Source organism: Sinocyclocheilus rhinocerous, unplaced genomic scaffold (genome assembly GCF_001515625.1).
Source record: "Sinocyclocheilus rhinocerous isolate Xijiao unplaced genomic scaffold, SAMN03320098_v1.1 scaffold548, whole genome shotgun sequence".
In the NCBI taxonomy this organism is placed as follows: Eukaryota; Metazoa; Chordata; class Actinopteri; order Cypriniformes; family Cyprinidae; genus Sinocyclocheilus; species Sinocyclocheilus rhinocerous.
In genome coordinates, this window is record NW_015664702.1 from 84807 (window position 1) to 95589 (window position 10783).

The 10783-nt window shown below is 35.4% G+C and overlaps 2 protein-coding genes across 2 annotated transcripts; both read right to left on the reverse strand.

Moving 5' to 3' along the window:
- Positions 1-7348: 7348 nt before the first annotated feature.
- Positions 7349-10269, reverse strand: LOC107730391 (2-oxoglutarate receptor 1-like). Its single transcript, XM_016541221.1, has 2 exons — positions 10214-10269; positions 7349-8424 (listed from the first exon to the last, which is right to left on the reverse strand). The coding sequence occupies exon 2, from the start codon at positions 8414-8416 to the stop codon at positions 7394-7396; it is 1023 nt and encodes a 340-aa protein (XP_016396707.1). The 5' UTR covers positions 8417-8424; positions 10214-10269; the 3' UTR covers positions 7349-7393.
- On the reverse strand, positions 8557-9324 carry LOC107730385 (2-oxoglutarate receptor 1-like). Its single transcript, XM_016541213.1, has one exon. The coding sequence runs from the start codon at positions 9322-9324 to the stop codon at positions 8557-8559; it is 768 nt and encodes a 255-aa protein (XP_016396699.1).
- Positions 10270-10783: the final 514 nt, after the last annotated feature.

A 10783-nucleotide genomic window follows, 5' to 3' on the forward strand; every position in this document is an offset into this window, starting at 1 on the left:
TTTAAAGAATTGCAATTTTTTTTTTTTTTTTTTTGTAAAGTCACACGTCACCTCCACATTTAGTGTTGATTATATCAAAACCACACGAATCATTAACCACATGGTATTTCCTTTAAGGAATATCAACTGACAGCATTGGCCTAATGTTGATTACCACAACTATAAATAAATCATAAATAAATTTCCACTTCTACTTTTTTCTTACTCTCAAGTTTCTTGAAAAATCTTGGTTATGTTGGACCATTTAACAGAACAATAGAAGTGAATGGGGCCAAAAGTTTAGCCACCAGTATCTGTGCATGTGCTAACATTTAAAAAAAAGAAAGCTCGTCAACCCTTTTTAGGTAAAAACAATGATTTAAACAGCTTTACAGAAGAATTTTCATGTTTCTGCCTAAATTTTCCAAAAAGTTGGCCATATTAACTTCCATTATAAGTGCTTTAGTGTAAACTTGATTTTTGCTTTTGTTTCAATTTTGTTTTCACTGAAAAATAAAAATGAGAACAAGGGATGAGTCTCTTTTTTTTCCCACAATTTTCACAAATGCGGTTGATAGCAAGAACCTAGAAAAGGTTTTGCTTATTTGCTTATATTTTTTTGTCTTTGTGCATTTGTAACTCCATTAGAGTAATGTAGGTTAAATTCAACAGTCTGTGAACTGACAGTGTGTGTGTGTGTGTGTGTGTAAGTCTATCTCACCACTGAAAACATCTCTACCCACCGCTGACCCCATTAAAAAATCCATAGAACTTTTTTGGGTTTGTTTGTTAATGCGTGTTTGTCATTCTTTAAGGTCACTGGAATTATGTGGGCTAATTAAAAACTCTTGTCCAAATAATAAAACATTCAAATATTTAACTCTCCAACCTGAAAATGTACACTTTCCCAGTCCATGTTAGCATAGTGACTGAAATAAAATAATTTCGGTGTCTCTCTCTCATGCTTTTGTATTTACTTGGCTTGCGTTCTTTAGTTTTTAGCAGTAAGATGGTGGGTATTTCTGTATTCAGGTCTTTGTGGTTTTCTTTCTTTGGAACCTCTCCTATGTAGATTTGTGGGTTGTATGTGGTCAATTGCACCAAAGGATGAAAACCACTGGAAACAGCAGCAGATACAACTGCAGGTTTTCACACATGCATGACCAGAGACGGTGAGGGATCTTGGCGATTCGTATAATTTCCTTACAGGTTCGAACTGCCATTTCTCGTCTGCGCTATTTTTTTTTAAATTACTTCCCGTATGTGGTCTTACAGTATATGACATTTTCATGCCAACAGAGTTTGGTATCAAATGCCACACAGTTCTCTTGCTCTATATTTATATAGGTTTGTTGATTTTACAACAGGTTTCCCTTGTCTGCAGAGCTAGGTTTATTAAGTTCACTTGTGCGACAGTCTGCTAGTCAAGTTGACTTGGGTTAGTACTTTGGCTGAGAAGTCAGTTGTGGTTTGGCTGTATCAAGGCCAGTCTGTGTGAATATGTGTGTGTGTGTTTACAGGCAACTCTGAATTCCCAGAAGTAAGAAGGATGTACTTCTTTATTTCATATTTAAATCGGTATAGTGTGAGTATTGCGAACTTGCGTGTAGAAACTACTCTGTTAATTAGCCATCACAAAAATGCATTCCATATATCTCATTGTTAACATAACTACTCTTAAAAAGCTTTTTACAAAGGCTGTGTAGAACTTTAAGGCATCTTCTTGATTAGGTGGGGATGTGATATTGTTGTGAGAGAACATCAGAAGAATGATAAAGAGTCATCTTTATTTGTTGACTATTATTGGAGATGAGGACTTTATGGGAAAAGCTCCAAAAAGAAAATCCTAGCACTATATTTTAAGTTCTTCCAGGTGTCAAATGTCTCCAGATTTTAGTTTTGGAATTACACAGTAGGTGACATTTGATATGAAGGAGAGAACAAATGGGGTCTGAAGTGCAGTATTGTGTTTTATTTACTGATGTACACAGTAAACCTGTTAGGCCTGTTCTAGTTATCATACATGTTTGCATAGTTTGTCATTTTACTGTGAAAACTGCCATACTGCCATACATACGTCTGATTTCAAAATCTGTAAACAAAATATATTTTTGGTATTGTATATGTGTTGCTTAGTATCATTTCAAAACAGTCCACTCTCTCTGATAATTAACGCCACAATTTTGTGACTTGAAATTTAGTTTTAAGCAGTTGTGTGTGTGTGTGTGTTCTTGTTGATCAAATACCTGTTACTGTATAATCATCATGAGGCTCTAAAATAATTCAAGAGATATACATTGTTAGTTCATATTAAATTTTAAACTTTTTTTTGTTTGTTTGTTTTTCAGTATATAATTATTCATGTTTTGTTGAGCTCATGTTGACATGTTATTGAGCGTGAAATATTTGTACTTTTACTTTTTTGTACAATTTTTACAATATTTTACAGTAATAATTGGTCACAGCCATTTGAAATTAACTAGTGAACATTAAAGTTACAGCAACGTATACACATATAAACACACATTCAAGCATTTAGGGTTGGTAAGTTTTTGATGTTTTTAAAGGAAGGCTCTTCTGCTCACCAAGGCTGCATTTATTTGATCAAAAATACAGTAAAATTGTAAAATATTAAGATAACTGTTTTCTATGTGAATATATAGTAAAATGTAATTGATTTCTGTGATCAAAGCTGAATTTCCAGCATCATTACTCTATTCTTCAATGTCACATGATCCTTCAGACTGGTTTCAGTCCATCGCGTGCCACCTGAGAACATCCTTATACTTTACCGGTGACATAACATGTGCATGTGAAAGCAGGAAATAAAACAGTGAATGCCAGGGAAATGCAAAAAAGTATACTACTGTATTGTGTGATGTTATGAAACACCTTTTGCGATCTTGTTTCCATGTAGCAGTAAATATACAGGGGATTTTTTTTTTACATGCAGTACAGTTTGGGGAACCAAAACCTTCAGTGTTGATAAATGGCAGTTATTGGTGACTATCAGTCCATATTGATCATCATATCCTAATGATTCTGATTGTTAATTTGCAGCAAATAAGATCTCTTTAATATTTCAGTTGTTTCAATGACATTGATTGTAGAGCAAATGGAGTCTTCTTGATAAAAAGATCTCAATAATTTTACTTGTCTCCTCTTGAGTTTCAGATCTTAAAAAACCCCTTACCAAAAAGTAGTATACTTCAATTTATTTTTATTAAGTATACTTAAGTAAAGTTCAAGTATATTTTTAAGTATACTTTATGTAGCAAATATACAAATATCAGTGTACTAGTAGTATACTTGTAAGTGTACTATTTCAATACTCCTTCGGACTAAATTGGCCCACTTTCTAGTATATAAAAGTATACTTTTAAGTATACTTTAAGTATAACAGTAGTAAACTTTAAGTACACAACTAGTTTACAACAACTATTTCAATACTCCTTGGGACTAAATTGGCCCACTTTCTAGTATATAAAAGTATACTTTTAAGTATACTTTAAGTATAACAGTAGTAAACTTTGAGTACACAACTAGTTTACATCTATGTTTTTAGTTTGTACCGCAACTATACTAAAAGTGAACTTATAGGTATACTGATAGTTTACTAATTAAATACTTGTAGTAGCATTTTAGTACACTTTGAAGTATAGTCTTAGTAAACTACTAGTTTAGTAGTTTTATACTGCAAGTATACTCGTAAGTTCTTTAAGTGAACTTTACATTATACTTTAAGTATACTACTACGTTCCTATTTAGGTATTAATTTGTCTATATTTTGTTACACGAATATCTGAACATGCAAAACATCAAAAGAACAGGGTATCTGCTTGATACTTTCCTATTTTTTTGTTTAAAAGAAGTATACTAATAGCACACTTGAATAAACTTCTTTTTTGTAAGGGAGCGTCTCTTTTATTTTTCCTTAAATTTGTCCAAGATACCAAAATCTGCGATCATAAGTCTGAATATCTGCATGAATTGTATTGCCCTTACCTGACAACTGTTAACTAATTGTCATTTTTATTTACTTCTCTAAACGCATTTTAGTAGAAACATCTGAAATCAAGTTGACGTTCAAATGAACCTTAATCTCAGAACTGCATGTCTAGTTATGAAAGAGAAACTCTTTCTGAGCATTGAAATTTTCCCATAGGCTAGGTCTAAAGAAAGTTCTTTGAAGATAACAGACGTTTCTATTCTTACCTTATTCAAAGGTAGATTGAGAAACAGTTGTTTTTGTTGCGTTAATGAGTCACACTGTGAAGCGTCAGAAGTCAGTGGTTTGTGAACTTTTTTGGCTTTTACAGGTTGCAAAACTTGTCTGAGACGCAACAATTAAAGTCATGATGCACAACCATGTCAACGCAAACCATCAAATGCTTGATTGTAATTTGCACTGGAGATCTGCAGAATGTGATTTTTTTAAATATATAATTGTGTGTTTAGACCACTTTAGACTGTGCATTCATCTGATTACGATTAAGGAGGTTTAATTACGATTAACACTCTTTAATCATGGTAAAATCACTTCAGCTTATTTGACTTTGAGTGTCTTACTGCTTTTATAAAAATGCAGAGTAGTATGATATAAGACGTTATATAAAAAGTTCTATACAATAAGTTAAATTGATTAATAACACAAAAGAGTATATTTTGAAAAATGTATAGTGTTTATAATGAAAGTTAATACCAGTGTTATTTTAGTATTTTTTATTAATATTTAAAATTCTTTTATTTTTATATTTTCAGTTTTCATTTTAATTATAATTTAGGTTTAAGTAATTTTGTTACGTGGAAATATAAATATTTTTTATTTATTTATATTTGTATTTATATTTCTAAATATTTCAATTTAAATATGAATGAACTATTTTGTTATGTGCTTCTTTTTTTTATTTGTTTTTTAATATTTCTATTTAGCTTTGTTTTTATTTCAGTTTTAGTTTTACTAATGTTTGTCTAATTTTAGTACGTATTATGTCAGTTTAGATTTATGTAATATTTTTCATCTAGTTTTTAATTTAATATTTATATTTTATTTTATTTCGGCTTTAGTTTTGGTTGACAGTAACAGTCAATAGGGTTCAGTGTTGCTTCGGACCCCAATGTTTTTCAAAACATTGTGTAACTGTGCGTGCCTAGAGTCATAATAGAGTTTCAGTGAAGCACACAGCTTATACAGTTAAACCGGAAACTTGGGAAATCCCGTGCCTACTGTCCTTTATTCACTATTTTTTTCTATCTTTTTAATCACCTTGGCGACTGAACTAGTATTGATTTACAATAAATATGCAGAAGTTGATTCTTCTTTTTGTCCAGGTTTGACGGTTAGTGTAGGTGTTTCCTCATCGTGTGAACAACAGATGAAATCTGAGCTGATCGACCTGAGATATTTAATACAAGGCGAAGTCGTTGAGGAACTAATTTGATTTCATTACAGAAAAAAGTTAATCGCTTCCACTAAAGTGATGACTTGCGTTATTCAAGGGTTAGTTCACCCAAAAATGAAAATTAGCCCATGATTTACTCTCAAGGCATCCTAGGTGTATAGGACTTCCCTCTTTCAGATGAATCCAATTGGAGTTATATTAAAAAATGTCCTGGCTCTTCCAAGCTTTATAATGGCAGTGGGTGCATGTTTTTTTCACCAGTCCAAAAGAAGTCCAATAAAGCGCATCCATCCATAATAAAGCGTGCCTCTTACAAAAATGCATCGATTCGCTACAGGAGGCCTTTATTCACCCCCGGAGCCGTGTGAGGCACGCTTTATTATGGATAGATGCGCTTTATTGGACTTCTTTTGGACTTTTGAATGAAAACACTCACCCACTGCCGTGTGCTGTTTTCTCTGTTGTTATGTTTGCTTGTAAAGCGCTTTGAGAAAGCAACTTTTAAAGGCGCTATATAAAATAAATGTATTATTATTATTATTATTATTATTATTAAACACACCTAGGATTCCTTGAGGGTGAGTAATCATGGGCTAATTTTCATTTTTGGGTTAACTAACCCTTTCAGTGTTCATTACAAACTAAAACACTAGTATGTAAAACATCTGATTTCGAAACCTGCCATATAATGCGTGAATGCGGCAAAAACCTCTTATGATAATAAACACACCCTTATTTGCTTCTCAATAGGTTTTGACAGAGATTCCCATTTCCTCTTTCTTTACTGTGAAACAATGCATCTAAATTAATAAGCAGGAACCTGGTGCTATTTTTCCAGACATGCCTTTTTCAGACAAATCTGATAAACCAGTTACTCTATTCAGAGCTATATACTGGCAAGTTTATGTAAGACATCAATTGAGCAACTAAAGGCATTGACGTTCTGACTGAAATAGCACTGTTGAGACAATTGTGCAATGCAGATATCACAATACTTTAGTTTCAATGTTTTTATCTGTTTTGAATGTACAGTACATAGCAAAAGTAAATGGAAATGTAATTTTAGTCACTTTTATTGCTGTTAATCTTGTATGACAAAGGAACATAACACCATCATCAAGTCAAGGCTGCCACAAACACAGAGACCATTAATGTATTAATGGTAAACAGCAATGCAATAACATAATTACATGGAACATGCCTTTGCATATTTGTTTACATCAGGGCCATATATTTTTGACTATAGTGGTGCCTTGTTTGCACTCTGGAGCCAAAGAGGGTTGTTTGTTCTGAAATGGCACATTTGTGACCCTGGACCATAAAAGCAATCATACGTAGCACAGGTTTATTAAGAATAGATCATGTTCCATGAAGATATTTTGTAAATTTTCTATTGCAAATATATCAAAACTTAATTTTCGATTAGTAATATGCATTGCTAAGAACTTCATTTGGACGATTTTAAAGGAGATTTTCTCAATATATTGACAATATGAAACATTTTCAATAATATACAGTTTATAAAGACACATTGAGGTAATATTATAACAGTTAAACAGGTTTTAGGCAAGGCCTGGCGCGTTAATAATGGAAAAAGCATTGCAACATATGCATTTGCATCTTTTTGCTTTTATAAAATGGCAACAATAAGTAATATGATAAATATATATACATATTAAAAGTAACATGGAAGAAGATTTTATTTTTTACTTTTTCAAGTTTACATTTTCATCTAATAATTATTTCTTTATTAATTTCAGCTTTATTTTAATGAACAAAAGGGATTTTTTTTTACAGTTTAAATTTTTAATATTAATAACAATAACAAGTGAATAGGGTCCAATGTTGCTTCTTCTTTTTGCATTCAGCAGAAAAAAACAAAAGTCATACAGGTTTAGAACAACATGAGTAAATGATGACAGAAAGTCATTTTATGGTGGAGTACCCCTTCATATGTCGGCCTTTGACTTTGGCTCATCGCTTACTGTACATTTCAAACATCAGCATGAGTCTCAGCTGCTTTGATCATGCGTGATGTTGGTCGTGGGTTTGCTGATCACAGCCGCTTTAACAATCCCTTTAGTTTTCGCCATGAGCCGATCACATTTGAACATTTCCACGAAGGCCTGCTTAAAACAATCGCCCGATAACGTATAGAGCGGCAGGTTGAAAATGATGTTGATTGCAGCGATCGGCCTCGAGATGATATAGGTGGCGTGAGCCCAGCGGTCCAGCATGCAGTCGGTTTCCGGAGTGAGTCTCGTGTAGATCCTCCAAGCCCGTAGCACGTGAAAAGGGAAAAAGCACACAATGAAGCACGTCAGAATCAACACGATGAGCCGCCTCGCTCGAACCCGTTTGCTGCTTTCCTTATGAGGACCTTTCTTTAGCACTTTAATGATGCGCCAGTAGCAAAGACAGACCACGACTAGAGGAACCAGATATCCAAGCACGGTCAACACCCAACTATACGGCCACATGAATTGTGGGTTGTTGCTCGCAAGATCCAAGCAGTAGGTTTTGTTGTCGTGCTGCTTCATTTCAATTTGGTTAAAAATCGGACTTATTTCTGCAACCGCCACGGCCCAGCACAGGATGCACGCCAGCGTTCCCCAGCGGTTCTGCTTGATGCTGTGTGCGTGCGTCGGATGCACGACCGCCACGTAGCGAAAGATGGCCAGACAGGTGAGGAAGAGGATGCTGCCGTAGAGGTTGAAGTGGAAGATGAAGCGCGTGAAGCGACACATGATGATGCCCAGCGTCCACGAGTCATTGAGGCTGTAGTAGTAGGTCAGGAAGGGCAAGGAGATCATGAAGAGGAGGTCGGTGATGACGAGGTTCACCATGATGATGGTGCTGCTCTTCCAGGGGCGAACTTTAACCACGTAGACCAGCAGAGCGGTGATGTTGCCAATCACGCCTACGACGAAGATGGCGCCGTATAACACGGGCAGATAGTAGCGCTTCATCAGATCGTCCACGTCGGTGCAGTTGTCAGTCGAGCTGTTGCTCCAGCCGTAGTAAAGGTTGCTCATGGTTGTTCCTGCAGCAGGAATGAAGGAAAAATTGTTAGAAAGCTCACATGCAACATTTGTCTTACTGATCATTCCTGGGATTTCAGGCACGACTTGGTTCGGTTTGTTATACCTGATTTCACACAATAACCTCATAAAGGTTATCTCAAAGCTCGTAGCACATGAAAAGGAAAAAAGCACACAATGAAGCACGTCAAAATCAACACAATGAGTCGCCTCGCTCTAACCCGTTTGGTGCTTCCCATATGAGGACCCTTCTTTAGTTCTTTCATGATGCGCCAATAGCAAAGACAGACCACGATTAGAGGAACCAGATATCCAACTACTGTCAACACCCAACTGTACGGCCAGATGATTTCTGGATTGTTACTCGCGAGATCCAAGCAGTAGGTTTTGTTGTTATGCTTCACCGTGTCAAAATGGTTAAAAGCCGGACTTATTTCTGCAACCGCCACAACCCAACCCAGGACGCAAGCCAACGTTCCCCAACGCTTCTGCTTGATGCTGTGTGCGTGTGACGGGTGCACGACCGCCACGTACCGAAAAATGGCCAGACAGGTGAGGAAGAGGATGCTGCCATAGAGGTTGAAGTGGAAGATGAAGCGCGTGAAGCGACACATGATGATGCCCAGCGTCCACGAGTCATCAAGGACGTAGTAGTAGGTCAAGAAGGGCAAGCAGATCATGAATAGGAGGTCAGTGATGATTAGGTTCACCATGATGATGGTGCTGCTCTTCCAGGGACGAACTTTGACCATGTAGACCAGCAGAGCAGTGATGTTACCCACAACACCTACAATGAAGATTAAGCTGTACATGGTGGGGAGATAGTAGCGTTTCACAAGATCGTCCACGTTGGTGCAGTTGCCACTCGAAGTGTTACTCGAGCCATAGTAAAGGTTGCTCATGGTTGTTCCTGCAGCAGGAATGAAGAAAAAATTGTTAGAAAGCTCACATGCAACATTTGTCTTACTGATCATTCCTGGGATTTCAGGCACGACTTGGTTCGGTTTGTTATACCTGATTTCACACAATAACCTCATAAAGGTTATTTAAACACTGCAGTCTGCATGCCATCTCTGTTTAAACAGTGAATTTCAATCTGAAACTGATTTGCAGTAATAGTTATTTCACATTTTTTATATGTGAAATATGTATTATTTTTTTATCAATAATAATAATAATAATAATATACATTTAATTACAATTAAAATAATAGAATTAATTAACTGTTAGCTACACCAGGTAAAAAAAAATAATAATAATAATTTTCCTAAACAGTTTTTTTATTACAGAGCAAATTAATTTCAAATCTAGTGTTTTTACACTATTTGGAATAATTTATTTATTACTTGAAATCATGTTACATTTGGATTGAATCCTTTTTTTTTTTTTCAACAGCATTTTTGTCATATTTCCTGTAAAGATATCTAAACCGCATGTTTAGTTAAGGAACAAACAAATATGATCAGTATTATATTTATATTATTGGTCAACTTATTACTTAAACACAAAATCATGACAAATATATATATATATTTTTTAATTATATATAATGTTTCAACTTAAAGTGTTTGTGCTGCCTTGAAATATTACGTTTACGCAAACTGAAATGTGAAGTTGTATTATAACACTACATTTAGCAAACTGCAACATTCATTTTTGACATGAATAATTCAAAATATATTCTCTGAAAATATCTTAACATCCTATGGAGTATATGACAATGACAAAAATACTGAGATCTAAAAACACAGTTCAACAGTCTGTTTTAGAAGTAAATGAATGAATACTTACAATGTGTGCAGATGCTTCAGGTTCAGCCACTGGTTCCTCAGTGAAACGGACTGCGGTGATCTCGAGAACAGTTTAAAACCCCCGAGCTGATCCTCCCTCTTCTACGGAAGAGTTCCTGATCAATCTCTTTTGCAGATCTTATTCATTTGCATTCCTGTGTGTCACATCCGAATACCAGCAGTGAACCATCTGCTGACTGACACACAGTACACACACAGGTTGACTGGCACACAGGCCTACAATCCGTGAACACATGGGAATATGGGTGGGGTTTACAGCTACTGCCTCACAGGTGTGATCTCATTGTTATGATACTTGACTATGGGAAAGTGTGTCACTGGTAAATTCCTTTGCTGTCAATGCTGTATTAACATGATACACCTATACGAACACCTGTTTGAAGATGTTTTATCACTCATCCAAGACGGCAACAATTACTGTGTCATGTGTCATGTGGGTTTGCATACCAGCTTTGATAAAATGATCATGTCCGGGAGGCAGCGGTGCAATTATCAGCTTTACAAAAAACACTGTGCCAAGAGAAATAAATAATGCTTAGTCTTAACTGGC